We start from the raw sequence: 16452 nt of genomic DNA on the forward strand, positions 1-16452 counted from the left end.
AGGGGCAGCAGATCCATTGATACTCCTTGTTCATGCTCCAGCAGAGATGCAGCCCAGCCCAGTAAGTGCTATGGGAGATGGTGATTGGAGAAGGAACAGATTGGAATAGATTGATGAGAGGGCACCAATATGCAAAATTTCAGATCAGAGCCCTACGAAGTTTGTGTTCTTGGTTCTGGTGGGGGTGTGAGACTTTCAGAGTTCACCTTCCATCCTCATTGGTTCTGGCTCTGGTTGGCATCTTCCTCAGCATAGCAGAAAGTGAATCTCTCTAAACTTGCCCCTAAGCACCCCAAAAGGATCATAAAGGTGATGATGAGAAGGATGACATTAACCATAACATCAAGCACTTTTATTGAGGGCTTCCTAAGTGCCAGGTTCTGAAATATATGTTTCATGTATTTTGTTTGGTTTCATCTGTATAATCTCGTCTGAATTATAAGTGCAAACATTATTATTCTTTTACATAGAAAGAAAGGAGCATAGCGTTTTATGTAACTCGAAACAGATCATGAGTTAGTCAGAACTGCAGCCAGGTTTGTATCTGGGCCGTCTGACTCCAGATTCAGGACACCTGGCCGGTTTTCTCCTCGGCCAATCCAAATAGTCCTTTCATTTCCTCTCAATCCTGACAGGAACCCCCTACTTTCTATTATCTTCCCTGTGGAGTCTTCTGGTAGGCCACAGTGGAGAGCAGAGGCCACATTTGCTGCATCAACTATAAACAGGATGGCTGAGACCACAGGCAAAGGTCATAGAAAGAACTGACACATGATCATTTAGGGCAGACCCCTGTCTTGTCCTTGCTCCTGGATTTCACTTCAACTGTCCACTTCTTCCTCCATTCTTATAATCAACCTACTCAATTTCAAAAGGAGACAAAATCAGAGTCTTTTTAAAAACATATATTTTTATTAATTTCAGAGAGGCAGGGAGAGGGGGAGAGAGATAGAAACATCATTGGTGAGAGAGAATCATTGATTGGCTGCCTCCTGCATGCCCCCTACTGGGGAGGGATTGAGCCTGCAACCTGGGCATGTGTCCTTGGGACCCTTCAGTCTCTAAGCCGATGCTCTATCCACTGAGCAAAACTGGCTAGGGCCAAAGTCAGAATCTTTGGGTCCATTCCTATTCAGGATACTCAAAGCAGTTCAAAATGTACCTCAGAGGTATCTGTGGTTAAGATCTCTGTAACTCTGCTTAAAATTTCAGAAAGTTGGGGCACAATGAAGTTTAGTGCATGAGACTTCAGAGACTAATAATTTAATTTTGAATCCCTTCTGCTCTACTTATTATTAGTGTGCTAGGGGGAAGGTTCTTAATGTCTTTGAAACGTGGGATTGTCCTCTGAGTTGATTCTCAGTTGACACAACTTCACTGAGTAAGGATTAAACAAATAATTGACGCCCTGTATGTAATAAATATGTGATGGACGCGTACAGTAAGGGTGAGCTGAAGTTATGATTTCCCTACATTCCGGACATGACCTTTCATTTTTGTTTTTACAAGTACATCCTTAGTATATTGAGGGAAATGACTGTGTGTCATTTTTTCTGATCTCCCACCCCAAGCTTAAACCTCGTTGGCAGACAGGAGGCATCAAAAATCCTCACATAAACATTGAATAGAGTCTTCTATTGTTTAAGAAACAAAGTGGTCAATATGAATTCCCCGCATTTGACCATACATGCCCGTGTTTCCTTCCATTTCTAGAATGTCCCATAGGAATAGAGAGAGAAGATAAAACAGTGGTTTTGTGTGTCTATATCATGGGCTTTTTATGATGCCTGTTAATTTCCGTGTAATAGTATCTATAGTATTCAAATACTGAATATCCATTGCAGTGGGTTTTCATAAATATAAAAATAGAGGCAGGAAAGAAGGGGGAAGGAAATCTTACTGTTGAGCTGAGGGACATTTCAGGATTTCATGTCATTCCATGCTCTAGTGCCTTGATTGAGACAGGAGAGGTTTCACCCTTTCCACATAAAATGGCATTACATGTTTGGAATTGTCTTTTATTAGTAAGCACACTATCCTAATAATGATTGAAATTCTTTGTTAAAAAAATGAACAAATCTTTCTTGAGTTCCAAACTTCTCTTAGGTTCCACACATGGTCTAGAGATGAATGTTAGATGGGCCATTTCCAAGAAGGAACACAAGCACAGAGATGCAGAGATTTCCATGCACTCCACATGGAGGGTGTGAAAGATTCAGGGCTCAAAAATCAATCTCCTTACTCCCACACCAGGGCACTGTCACCTCCACGTTAGCTAACGAGTGGTTCTTTCAAACCTACTTTGGTCCCAAATGGGAAATGGAGGTAGAAGAACTGATTTATCCCCTTTTGGTTCAGTGAGTTCACCTGTGAATTAGGAAAGGTGTCAGCGATTTACAGGGGCCATAATGTCACAAACATTGTGGAGTTTATGGTTTTTCTATAAATAGTCATGCATTGTACAGTCCAGTTTTGAAATCCAAAATGGAAAATAAATTGCTATGAAGATGAAAATTTCATGTGGAGTTCTCATGGAATGGTTAATTATAAAACAGACTTCAAGAATACTTTCAAATGCATACCCTTCTAATAAAAGGATGTAGTTAATAGAAAATGGTTTTTGTATTGGAACAAGAAATATTGTCAATTAGGCGTTAGTAAAATTGCACATGTACCAATTTGTAGGGGAGCACAAGGGACTTGGTTGGAAAATTGTAAGGAGGACCTTCTGATAAAAGGGACGTGTGTGGAAGGCCGCCTGCCCTGTGTATTGGAATTCCGACTTAGGGGAGACTTAGGGGAGTGTGGAAGGTGCCCCTAATTATTCCTTGACCTTTCCAAACAAGTCTGTGTACATGCAGACCCCCAGGTGTTTACTGGAATCCTTAATCTTAATCCCTGGATGCCCTTGCCTAGAGTACAATGTAAACACATGTGTCCTTCCAAGATTACTCACCCTACTGATTGTATCTAAAGATAAAAATTCCAATAAAGGCCTAACGAGGCAGGCAACAGAGGCTGCTCTGGCCACTAGAGCCAGGGAGCCCCTTAGCCCTTTCTTTCACAGTCAAACTCTGTCGGAGTAATCTGTTCATCCGTTGCTCAGGGGCTGCTGGTCAGCCTGGCACCAATTTTCAGAAGTTGAAATATTAATCACCATTAACTTATCAATACAAATTCTCACTTGTGTGAAATCAAGAGAGGTGCAAGAATTTTCATGAAATTGTGGTATGAAGAAACTGATATAAATAATAATATGATAGAAATATTAAATATATAATGCAAAATAAATATTTAATATAAAATAAAATACATTACATTATAAATATATGTTAAATATATATATTTTACATTTGTCAAATTTATATTAGAGTATATAGATATAAATTTATAAACCAAATAAAATGAAGTCTTCCCTCACATAATAATGTGCATCAGTAAAATGTTTAAGGTCAATGTATGTACTGCATAAAGAGACTTAAACACAATGTTGTGGTAAGGAAGTACATTTCAGTGATAATGTATATAATAAATATACTGGTTAGGCAAGGTTTTAAGAAAACTGCTTATGGATACATAAGTCAACATTGACAAAAAAAAAACATGCCCACCAAACCGATGACACTGGTTGCCTTTGGTCAATGAGTATATATAGAAATGGGATTGAATTAAAATACCAAGAAAAATCAAAATTTATCAGTAATGTTTCAAATCTCTCTACAACATGAGCTCTGAAGGAAACATTGTTAAATGTTTATATTTTTAATGTGGGTGGTGGGTATTAATGACAGTAATAATAGGTAATATCAATGGAGTATTACCTAAGTGTTGGGCAGTATTGTAAGGCAGTGTTTCTCAATCCCGGCTACACACCAGGACAACCAAGAATCTCACATGTAGAGATGCTGCATAAATTGGTTCTAGGCTGAGACCACAGTATCTGTATATTTTAAAATAACCACAGGCAAATATATCAATCAACTGGAAATAAGAATCACTGGTTTAAGCAACTTAAGTGATTTTTTAAAACTTTCTTACAATAATCCTTAAAGGTAGCTTCAATTATTATCTCAATTTTACACCAGAGCAAACTGCCCAGGTATATTTACATTGTTCTATTTTGCATTTTTCCTCAATTAAATCATAGTGTGATCTGCCAAATTAATAAACTTTCTGGTAGCTGAAGAAAGAGAATTTCAATCACTGTGTCAGAAAGGATTGATATGAAAATCTATTACTAGGCACTAGAGGCCGGTGGGGTCCCTTGGCCTGGCCTGTGGGGATCTGGCCGAAACCGGCTCTCCAACATCCCCGAAGGGGTCCCAGATTGTGAGAGGGTTCAGGCCAGGCTGAGGGACCCCACCGGTGCATGATTGGGGCTAGAGAGGGACTGCAGGAGGGCTCTAGGGCGTGTCTGGCCCATCTCGCCCAGTCCCGATCGGCAGGACCCCAGAAGTAAGGTAACCTACCAGTCAGAGCATCTGCCCCCTGGTGGTCGTGCGTGTCATAGTGACTGGTTGAATGAACAGGCGGACACTTAGTATATTAGGTTTTTATTATACAGAATAAGAAGTCTCGGTCTTAAACCTGGCAGTGGGACTTCCTCATGCTAAACTCCTCAACTATAAATAGGAGGGATTATGATCAGAAAAACAAAACTAACAGTCATATATGAAAAGGTGCTCAATATCACTAACCATCAGGGAAATGCAAATAAAAATCGCAATAGTACAATCATCTCACACCTATCAGAATGGCTATTATAAAAAAGAAAAGTCTCATATGTGGTATCTAATCAACACAATAAACTGATGAACAAAATAGATCCAGAGACATAGAAGCATGGAACAGACTGATAAATCTCAGATGGAACGTGAGGGTGGGTGGGGAGAGATTAGCCAAACAATGTATATGCATATATGCATAACCTATGGACACAGATAACAATGTAGTGAAGGCCTGGGTAGGGGGAGAGGGGTCTGGGGAGGAGGGGGTAAGTGGGGAAAAAGGGTGACATTTGTAATACTTTCAATAATAAAGATAAATTAAGAAAAAAAAGACACATGTTGGCGAGGATGTGGAGAAAAGGGAACCCTGGTACACTGTTGGTGTGAATGCATATCCTACAGGCATTATAATAAACAATATGGAGGCTCCTCAAAAAATTTTAAACTAGTACTAATTGAAAAAGAACTTCCAAATGACTTTTGAAGGACAACTCTCATGCTTGAGTAATCACTTACTTCTATGAAGGAGAGACAGAAAACCAAAAAAATGATAAAACTCATGAAGATAACTATCACATAAAAATATTTTCTGATTATGAGTATTCAACTTTCATTTAGAATTGAAATTACACAATCCTGTCTTTTATACAGTGTTGAAGATACTCTAAATAAAGGAACTATCTAGTTAGCATTGTATTTGAATAAAAGAAGGTATATTTAGATACTTCTTAATTTCTTAAAATTAGAATGATTTTTTTCCTTAAAGGGGGATGGGTGTTACTTATTCTATATATATTTTAAAGAAGTAGCTGTGTTTTCCTGTGATTATGGCTTTGTTATCTCTAATGTTCTTGCTTCTCTAATACTTTTCAATGGAGTTTCTGGACAGTAAAGTGTATATAGAAAGAGGTGAATAACATGGAAACCCAATAAAGAAAGACAATAGTGTGGTGAAGGCCTAGGGCTGGGGGCAGGGCAGGTTGGAAGGGTCAATGGGGGGGAAAGGGTAAATCTATAATACTTTCAACAATAAAGGTACATTAAAAAAAAAGAAAATAAAGAAGAAAGAGTTCTAATTAAATAGGATTTGCCATACTGAGAAATATTGGTAAAGGTACTGGGGTATATGACCTCATGGGTGAATAGCTTGAATACAGAATATGGATACAATGCTGTGTGCTCATTTACTTATTTTCCTTTTCCCAATCCTCTTCTAAAGGTGTCCTGGCTACATAGAACCACAAAACCTAACACGTGTCTCAGAATTTTTCCTCCTGGGTCTCTCAGATGAGCTGGAACTGCAGCCTCTGCTCTTGGGGCTCTTCCTGTCCATGTACCTGGTTGCCGTGTTGGGGAACATGCTCATCATCCTGACTGTCAGCTCTGACTCCCACCTGCACACCCCCATGTACTTCTTCCTCTGCAACCTGTCCTTGGCGGACATTGGGTTCATTTCTACCACTGTCCCAAAGATGGCTGTGGGCATCCTGACTCACAGCAGAGTCATCTCCTATGGGGGCTGCCTGACACAGATGTCTTTTCTTATCCTTTTTGGATGTATGGATGGCATGCTTCTGACTGTGATGGCCTATGACCGGTTTGTGGCCATCTGTCACCCTCTGCACTACTCAGCCATCATGAACTCACGCCTCTGCTGCTTCTTAGTTTTGGTGTCATTTTTCATCAGCCTTTTGGACTCCCAGCTGCATACTTTAATTGTGTTACAACTTACCTGCTTCAAAGATGTAAACATTTCTAATTTCTTCTGTGATCCTTCTCAACTCCTTCATCTTGCCTGCTCTGACAACTTCACCAATAACATAGTCATGTATTTTGTTGGCGCCATCTCCGGTTTTCTCCCTATCTCAGGGATCTTTTGCTCTTACTATAAGATAGTTTCCTCCATTCTGAGAGTTCCATCGATAGGTGGGAAGTATAAAGCTTTCTCCACCTGTGGTTCTCACCTGTCAGTTGTTTGCTTATTTTATGGAACAGCTATTGGAAGTTACCTGGGATCAGCACTGTTGCCTTCCCCCAGGAAGGATGTGGTGGCCTCAGTCATGTACACTGTAGTTACCCCCATGCTGAACCCTTTCATTTACAGTCTGAGGAACAGGGACATTAAGAGTGCCCTATGGAGGCTCTACAGCAGAACAGACTACTCTTAATATCTCTGCAATCCCTTTTGGAGTGTAGTTGGAAAATCTAGCAAAACCAAACATGTAGACCAGTGACTACTGTTTCCTTAATCATACTGTGTTTAGTTTCATGGTTTTCATTCCTCTCCATGCTTCACATATGAACTTTACTTCTTTTGATTTGACATTATTTGAATTGGCAGAGTAACCTGGGATCCTTTTTACATCATCATAATTCCATAATAAATGCATTTACTGTGGTATCCAGATGAAATGTACAATTCTTTTAGTACATACTTAAACTTTATATCTTTCCCCATGGTTTTACAGTAATTTCCATACACATTTTGCATCTGTCAAATCTATGTATTCAGATAATTTCTGAGGATGCAGTTCATTGGTTTTTAATTGTGGATTTTATTGGAACCCTCTGGGGAGTTTTATAAATACTGATGACTGGGTCATTTGGAGAAGTTCATCAAGATGTGACTGCTAGTGGACCTAAGAGCTGGACCTGGGGAATCAGAGACTCCTCCCCTTCCCCTGTCCTTGGAATGTTCATTTCACTTGCCTACCCTTCTCTAGAAGCTGGCCCAAGGATATGCCCTTAGCCAGTTATGTTTTGTTGAGACCATCTAGATGTTATACATCACTGAACCTAGTTAAGGCTTTTATTGTATACTAGAGGCCCGGTGCACAAAAATTTGTGCACTGGGGGGGGGGGGGTCCCCTCAGCCCGGCCTGTGCCCTCTCGCAGTCTGGGACCCCTCAGGGGATGACCACCTGCTGGCTTAGGCCTGCTCCCTGGGGGATTGGGCCTAAGCTGGCAATCAGACATCCCTCTGGCAGCCTGGCAGCCCTCGGGGGATGTCCACTTGCCAGCAGGGAGCAGACCTAAGCTGCAGTCGGACATCCTTAGTGCTGCTGAGGAGGCAGGAGAGGCTGCCACCACCACCACTGTACTGGCAGCCATCAGCCTCACTTGTGGCTGAGCAGAGCTTCCCCATGTGCGAGCGCACTGACCACCAGAGGGCAGCTCCTGTATTGAGCGTCTGTCCCCTGGTGGTCAGTGTGTGTCATAGTGACCAGTCATTCCCAGTCTTTCTGCTGTTAGGGTCAGTTTGCATATTACCCTTTTACTATATAGAATAGAGGCCTGGTACATGGGTGGGGGCCAGCTGGTTTGCCCTGAAGGGTGTCCCAGATCAGGGTGGGGGTCCCGCTTGGGTGCCTGGCCAGCCTGGGTGAGGGGCTGATGGCTGTTTGCAGTTGGTCACACCCTCTTCAGGGTGGGGGTCCCCATTGGGGTGCCTGGCCAGCTTGGATGAGGGGCTGATGGCTGTTTTCAGGCTGGCCACACTCCCTTTAGGGTGGGGGTCTGCACTGGGGTGCCTGGCCAGTCTGGGTTAGGGGCTGAAGGCCGTTTTCTTTTTTTTTTTTTTTTTTTTTTAATTTTTATTTTTCGCTAAAAGTATTACAAAGGGTATTACATAAGTGTCCTTTTTCCCCCCCGCCCTTAACAAGCCCCTGCCCTCCCTTACCCCCCAGTGTCTTATGTCCATTAGTTATGGTTATATGGATGCATACAAGTCCTTCGGTTGATCTCTTACTCCCCTCCCTGAGGGCCGTTTTCAAGCTGGCCGGCGACTGAAGCTCCCAGCCTCTCCTTTTTTTCTTTCTTTTTTTTTTTTAATTCTGGGATTTATTTACCTTCTATAATTGAAACTTTGTTGCCATCACTGGAGCTGAGAGCTGGCTCCAGCTCCATGGCCACAACAGGCTGAAAGCAGGTATCTGGTGTTTGTTTAGCTTCTATAATTGAAACTTTGTAGCTTTCGGAGCTCAGAACCGACCATGTCAGGCGGGGAACCTTGGCTTCCTCCATCACTGGAGCAAGCAAGCCTCCTGCTCACTTCAGCTGTGTGGCTGCCTGGCTGCCATCTTGGTTGGGTTAATTTGCATATCATGCTGATTAGCCAATGGGAGGCATAGCAAAGGTTTGGTCAATTACCATGTTTGTCTATTATTAGATAGGAGGATAAACTTTTAAGATTTGGTGGGCAGGTGTATAGATCTACTGTCTTATGGCCGCCCAAGACAAGTCTTACTATAAATTCACTGGTTTATGAAAACTGCCACCTCCCGATCTGTAGTGAGCTTCCTTTGGTCTCTCCCTGCTTTCCATGCATGAAGGGCTGGTTCAGATTTCACCTGAAAGTTCCTTTGATTGACAACCAATGGAGTCTCCCTTATCAAATATTAGTTGCCTGTGTATGCAGTGGTTTATTTCTGGGCTCTTGATTCTGTACCATTGGTCTCTTTGTCCATTTTTAATTCATTCCTACATCCTATTGTGGCAATTCATGCTCCTCTTCTTTGCTTTTAGCTGTGTCTTTATGTCTAAGCTTTGCCATTCTCTTTGTGAAGTGAAAATAAAACAGGTCTTTCCTAAGGGAAACTAAAAGGCTTGGTAAACTAGTTGCTCACTCTACTCTCCCTCCTTCCACCAGGTTAACAACTCTTTCTAGCTTGGAGTTTCCTGTTGCTGCTGAGTAGCGAGTCCTGGGTGATGGCATGATGCAGGAACTATGAAGCTGGTCTTTTTTTCCTTTTGTGTGGTCCTTCTCAGGTGTTTTGTTCCATTGTGTTGCTAATATTCCATAAGTGGACTCTTGAGCTCTCCCAGAGCTGTTTTTGTTCATGGATGTAATTGTTGATCTTTGTGGGGCAACAGAGGTTGGTGTCTCCTCCATCACCAACTAGGTTTTGCCACATTTATTTTCCTATCAGTTAATGACAGACCGATCTCTAAATTCCTCATCCAGAGTTGTCTGAGGCAGGAGGACTGCATGAGTAGGATGTGGGAGGTTTCGAAGTACCATCATTTCCATACTCACTTTATCAATTGGAAAAAAAAACACAACAACACGAAATAGGCCCCAAACACACTTATTTAAATTTTAGGATCTGTGGACACAAAGCTAAAGAAAAATTCATCCTGGAATAGGATAAGCTCTTTTCAAGGACAGAAATCAGAAGCCATTGGAGACATTTGTTGAATCTGGGCACAGAATGGCTGCAGCTTGATGTGAGGGATCCTGGTGTTGGAAGGGAAACCATGTTGGCTTTTTGGGACTGTGTGTCCTGAGGGAACATGGTGGGGCTTGCAGAAACACCAAAATAGAGGCAATTTCTACTCATATGCTAGTATATCTGCAGGGAATTTTTGCTAAGAGCATTGTGGTGTCATGGATTGCGGGTGAGGCTGGGAAGCAGAGTCATTTCTCCAGGGTAGTGGTGCTTAGAGACCAACGTCCTGAGGGAGGGTGAGGCCTGTATGGTGGGCAGATTCCAATATGCTCCCAATGACCTCCGCTCCTGTATTCAAGCTATTGTGGAGACCCATCCTCCGGAGTGTGTCTTGGGCCTACTGACCTGCTTCCAACCAACACAACATGGCAAAACTGATGAGATGTCACTTCTGATATGAGGGTGCAAAAAGGCTTTATATTCCTGGTCCTTTTCTCTTGTTACCTGTCCTATGGGAGCCACAGCCATGCATGAGCTTGCCTGTGAGAGGCCCATTAGGCAGAGGAGTGAGGAAGGCCTCTGGCCAACAGCCCACAAGGAACTCCCTCCTTCCAAAAGTGAGTGGGCTTGGAATAGGTCAACCCCAGTCAAACTTTGAGGGGGCTGCAGCCCTAGCTAACACTTTGATTGCACTCTGTTGGGTACCCTTCTTAATTTAAGAGACAGTCAGTAGTTTTTTAGTGCACCCAAAACATCAATGAAAGAGAAAAATCAGAACTTGGATTGTCATGTAAATAACCAAAAAATCCCCTACTTGACTTGGGGTGCTGAACGCACAATACAAGATACAGGTGACATATTATAGAATAGTACATTTAAACCTATATAATTGTATTAATCAATGTCATCCCCAATAAGTTCAAGAAAAAAGAAGTGAAAAAAGAGATCATAAATATATAGTGCTGCAAAGAGCACCTTGCACACAGTAAACCCTCAATATACAATACTTATGTCTATTAAAAATAAAACCTAAAAAAAGGAAATAGACTTTTCCTTTTAAAGACAAAAGTCTTAAAGAAGATAATGAAATAGTTATAGGTTTTTGTCAGAGAGGCCTAATTGTCCCTAATACACATGATTAATACAATGATTTTGCAGATGTCAAACTCAAAAAGTCATAAATTGTGAAAAGACTGCATTCTATGTTAACATTCTTGAAACTGGAAGTCAAAAGCAAAGTGTACAGATGCGCTTTCTCCTGAGAAGAGGAAAGTCCCAGCCCCTTCTAAGTACATTCACTATTCTCTGTTTCCTCTTCTGTTAATATTAGGAAGTCCCCAGAGGTTAGGAAAACATGGACCAATTTCACTAATTATTAGCTCTGTGCATTGAGCTCTCAAGGCCATACAGGCTGCCAGTCCCAGTCAAGAGTCATATGTGTGGCTCTTCCTCCCAGAATTGAGACCTGCATCCAGAGATCCATGCCTGAGTCTGTCTTCACGCCAGTCCTGAGAACAGAGCCTCAGCCTTCTCATTACCAGGCAGGAGAGGGCAGTGGATCCAAACTCCTAGGTCATGACTCAGCGGAGAGACAGCACAAACCAGTGAGTGGCAAAGGATATGGTGGATGGAGGAGGAATTATGGAGAAACTGGTTTCCTCATTATCAAGGCAGCAGGACAGCTGAGATAGCCAGATGGGAGGGCATTGATAAGCAAAGTTACAGCTCGGAGGCCTATGAAGTTTATGTTATTTTTTCCATTGGGGATTTTAGAACTCTCATTCAGAATTCTGCTCTTCTCCACTACCATTCTTACCTTCCAAAGTCATTGCCCGTACAAGAGCGGGAACCGGACTTCTTCATCCCCTTAGCATTCCAATAGGATCATGAATGCTATGGTTATGATCATGACAGTGATGAGGAGAGTATCATAATATCACAAAACTCCACTGAGGGTTTCCTCATGCCAGATTCAGAGCTCTGTGTTATGTAGCTTCCATTTTCACCTGCAGAATGCCCTCAAGATCAGGGTAGACAACTAGTGTTATTTTAGAGTTGAGGAAAGGAGCAAAATATTCCTATTTAATTTGAACCCAGGTACTTGGGTAAAAAGGGTGGAGTCAGATTTGGATCTGAGCAGTGAGACGCTATTCACAGGACACAGGGTGCAGAACAACGTCTCTCCGTACTATTTAGGTTCCCATGGCTATTGCGCTCTTCAGATGTGGCTAGTCCAAACTGAGATGCGCTGTCCTTATAAAACACCAGATTTTGAAGATGTATAAGAAAAGATCGTAAAATATCTCAGTTGTGTATATTGGCAAAACTATGTTTTTGGTATAATGGGTTAAATCAAATATGAAAATTAAAATAAACCAAAAAACCTCCCAGCCAACCTACTCAGTCTGTCCTTTCTCTTTCCAGGTCACCCCAGGCAGCATGCCTGGGGGGAAGCAACTGAGTCTCATTTATTTCTGATTGCCCAGCACCCACACTGTGGTTGGCACAGAGTAGGCAACTAAAGCAAACAAAAACATATTGATTACAAGTTGTTAGTGTATAATAACACAGCAGAGTCCGTATGGCTGACACACACTGGCGGTTTTTCTGCCTGGGCTTTCATCACTTCCAGGGATGTCGTTTGACTAAAGAAATGAATGAGATTCATCATTTTCCTCCAAGCACCCTTCCCTGAATGGCTAATTGAAACTGATGATGGGGCTTTGAAAACTGATTTGTGGCTAAGTTGGACTGAAGTCTGTTTTTATTTTTTTTTGTTTATTTTGCTCTTTAGATTCTACATACTGGTGAAATCATATGGTATTTGTCTATCTCAATATGACTTATTTCACTTAGTATAACACACTCTAGGTCAGTGGTTCTCAACCTTCTGGCCCTTTAAATACAGTTCCTCATGTTGTGACCCAACCATAAAATTATTTTTGTCGCTACTTCATAACTGTAGTGTTGCTACTATTATGAATCATAATGTAAATATCTGATATGCAGGATGGTCTTAGGCTACCCCTGTGAAAGGGTCGTTCGACCACCAAAGGGGTCGTGACCCACAGGTTGAGAACTGCTGCTCTAGGTCCAGCTATTCTGTCACAAAAGGTGAGATATCATTCTTTTTTACACACAAAAAAATGGACTCAGACAGTTTATTACATAGTTCTTGTAGCGTGCTTATGAATACTACAAATCAAAGGAATCAATCACGCTGCATTTGGATAAAATAAAATACATTAACTGCTTATTAGTATCCTTGAACTAATAAGGACACTAATAAAGAGCATTTTGTTAAGAGAGATGAATAGTTCTCATTCCTTTTTTTCCTTCATAGGAGGGTACTGATAGGCGAGTGTGTGTCTATGGATTTATAAAGCTCTAAATAACCTTACTCCTCTCATTTATTCAGCCCATTCCTTCCAAAGTGATGCATGCAGTAATAGGCTCATGGAGCAAAATGCAATATGAAAAGATTTTTAATAAGAATGTTTGTCATAAGCAAGAAATATTACTAAAGGGTCATGTTCCATAAGTGTGAAAACTATGAATTGCTTAAATTCAAAATATAGACACACTAATGTGCTTGTTTTCTTTATACCAGCTCTCATGTATTTTCTAAAAGGTGTCTCTGCTATGTGGAGCCACAGAATCTAACAGGTAGATTGCAATTCATCCTCCTGGGCTTCTCAGATGATCCGGAACTGCAGCCTCTAACGTTCAGCCTGTTCCTGTCCATGTACCTGGTCACTATGCTGGGGAATCTGCTCATCATCCTGGCCATCGGCTCTGACTCCCGTCTGCACAGCCCCATGTACTTCTTCCTCTCCAACCTGTCCATGGCTGACATTGGCTTTTCTTCTACCACCGTCCCAAAGGTGATTTGGGACATTCAAACTCATAGCAGAGCCATCTCCTATGCTGGCTGCCTGACTCAGTTGTCTTCTTTAAATTTTTTTGGATGTTTGGACAGTACACTTCTAACTGTGATGGCCTACGATCGGTTTGTTGCTATCTGTTATCCCCTGCACTACCTGGATATCATGAACCCCCATTTCTGTAGCCTGTTGCTTCTGGTGTCGTTTTTGATCAGCATTTTGGACTCCCAACTGCACTGTTTGATGATATCACAGCTTTCCTTTTGCACAAACATGGAAATTCCTCACTTCTTCTGTGACCCTCCTCAACTCCTCAAGCTTGCCTGTAATGATACCTCTACTAATAAAATATTAGTCTATTTTATTGGGGCCATCTTTGGTGGCATTCCAGTCTCAGGTATCTTGTTCTCTTACTACAAAATTGTTTCCTCCATTCTGAGAATCTCATCGTCAGGTGGAAAGTATAAAGCCTTCTCCACCTGTGGTTCTCACCTGTCGGTTGTTTGTTTATTTTATGGGACAGGCCTTGGGGTGTACCTCAGTTCCACTGTCTCACAGTTTCCCAGGAAGGCTGCAAGGGCCTCTGTGGTGTACGCTGTGGTCACTCCTATGCTAAACCCTTTCATCTACAGCCTGAGGAACAGGGACATCAAGAGGGCCTTGCAGCGATTCCTCAACAGAATAGCCTAGTCTCAATACATGGGCCGTTGTAGACTTTTTTTTCTTATTTCTCCCTCTTCTTCTCTCCTTCTTCTTCTTCTTCTTCTTCTTCTTCTTCTTCTTCTTCTTCTTCTTCTTCTTCTTCCTATTATTATTATTATTATTTTAAATAAATGTTTCTAATTATAAACATTCTAATAGCAACGTAGTGATAGCTCATTGTACTTTGAATTTGTGTTCCCTAATGGCTAATGATATTGAGCATCATTTCATCTAATCTTTTTGATATCAGTATATCTTTTTTTAAATATATTTTATTGATTTTTTTACAGAGAGGAGGGGAGAGGTATAGAGAGTTAGAAACATCGATGAGAGAGAAACATCGATCAGCTGCCTCCTGCACACCCCCTACTGGGGATGTGCCCGCAACCAAGGTACATGCCCTTGACCGGAATCGAACCTGGGACCCTTCAGTTCACAGGCTGAGGCTCTATCCATTGACGCAAGCCTGTTTGGGCTCTTCTTCTTCTTCTTCTTCTTCTTCTTCTTCTTATTATTATTATTATTATTAATTTTGTCTGTGGATTAGAAATGACTCAAAACCAAACATTTGGAGTTCGCAAACATACCTTTTTGGTCAGACAATTTTTGTAGCTTATAGTTTTCATTCCTCTTGATCTATCATGTCTAAAAAATAGTTTATTTGGGCACATCCTTGAAGGGATTAAGGGAGTATCCTGGGATCCTTTGTATGTCAAAATCACCACACAATTGAATCCTATTGCAATATGGAATTTTCTGTATTTGTTACCTATGACCCAGGCATCCTGTAGAAATTCACAACTCTTTTTTATTGTGTATGTTAGATATGATTCTCAACCATTTTCGCTGTCTATGTTATTTTTTTTTTGTCCATGCTATTTTTCATAAAACTTTGGTTTTAATCAAATCTATTAGTGCAGGTGTGTGAGAGAATGTGTGTCACTGATCTCCAATCTAGAAAGCATCTGATGAGCTTTAAAAATCTTCGTGCCTGAGTCCAATAATCATACATTAAGATTGAACTGAATTGGAGAGTGAAAAGAGTATAATGTTTTTTAACAGTACCCCAGGTGGGCCTAATGTGTGTTTAGACATGGCCGAGAACTACTGAGTTTTGTCTGACCTTTCATTATAAAATGACTTGTATGTCTTGGGTTCTTTACTGTTCATGATCAGATACTGAAGACCTTAAAGTGATCAGAGCTCCGAAGGAGCAGATATGAAAGAGCTTGCCTTAGTAACAGCCAACATGATTTCCCCCACTCACATTCTGGGTAATATTTTTTTTTACATTTCTTCTCCCTCCACACTCCACAGCTGTCTTTCTGTACTTGACATTAAGCTATAGTTTTTCTGCTCCAAATTTACCTTCTACACTTTCAGTTGTTACGCTGTGGTGCGGCCTCTGATTTTCCAGTAATTGTCAGTAAGAGGAAAGGTTCTTCCAACCATTTCTCTTTCCCCTTGGCCTATGTGTTGTCACTACATCCTGCAGTTATGACACTGTATTATCATATTTTTTTCATTTATGCCTTACATCTTTCAAAAACTGTTTAGTCATACCTATATTAAATTATCTCCATTAAAAATGACTAGTGTGGCTTCTCTCTCCTCAACTGAACCCTCACCGATAACTCATAATATGGGGAATAAAGCTATGGTGTGATATACAATTGGAAGAATTTAAAGTGAGCTCAGGACTAAAAGGTGATTGCAATGATATGTCTGGGTCAGGGGCATACAATTGAGGTTTAAAATAGTGGTATGATATCTCCAGTGGCTATGTGATTCTAATCATGCCTATACATTGTTAAGTCTCCCAAGTCATTATGAATGAACTTAACTCTATTTTCATTTTCATTACTCAGGGATAGCAAAGGACCATGTCCTTAGCAAAGGGGACATTTTCCCTTTCACTGGTAACTGCCTCATTAGGATTCCACTTTGTAACCATCATTCCTTCTCTTTTCT

At 41.2% G+C, this 16452-nt stretch overlaps 2 protein-coding genes across 2 annotated transcripts; both read left to right on the forward strand.

Annotated features, from left to right (window-relative positions):
* Positions 1-32: 32 nt before the first annotated feature.
* LOC139011444 (olfactory receptor 7E24-like) lies at positions 33-6895 on the forward strand. The gene is made up of 2 exons (XM_070416982.1): positions 33-61; positions 5947-6895. The coding sequence occupies exons 1-2, from the start codon at positions 33-35 to the stop codon at positions 6893-6895; spliced, it is 978 nt and encodes a 325-aa protein (XP_070273083.1).
* Positions 6896-13527: 6632 nt separating this feature from the next.
* LOC139009797 (olfactory receptor 7E178-like) lies at positions 13528-14469 on the forward strand. Its single transcript, XM_070413910.1, has one exon. The coding sequence runs from the start codon at positions 13639-13641 to the stop codon at positions 14467-14469; it is 831 nt and encodes a 276-aa protein (XP_070270011.1). The 5' UTR covers positions 13528-13638.
* Positions 14470-16452: the final 1983 nt, after the last annotated feature.

The sequence above is a fragment of the Myotis yumanensis genome, unplaced genomic scaffold (assembly GCF_028538775.1).
Source record: "Myotis yumanensis isolate MYYU_CA2020_CCGP unplaced genomic scaffold, mMyoYum1.0.hap1 SCAF_5, whole genome shotgun sequence".
Classification (NCBI taxonomy): domain Eukaryota; kingdom Metazoa; phylum Chordata; class Mammalia; order Chiroptera; family Vespertilionidae; genus Myotis; species Myotis yumanensis.

Coding starts and splice junctions, on each gene's coding strand:
- LOC139011444 (XM_070416982.1), top strand. CDS start 33: ATGCTCCAGCAGAGATGCAGCCCAGCCCA. Junction 62..5,946: donor CAGAGATGCAGCCCAGCCCA/GTAAGTGCTATG, acceptor CCTCTTCTAAAG/GTGTCCTGGCTACATAGAAC.
- LOC139009797 (XM_070413910.1), top strand. CDS start 13,639: ATGTACCTGGTCACTATGCTGGGGAATCTGCTCATCATCCTGGCCATC.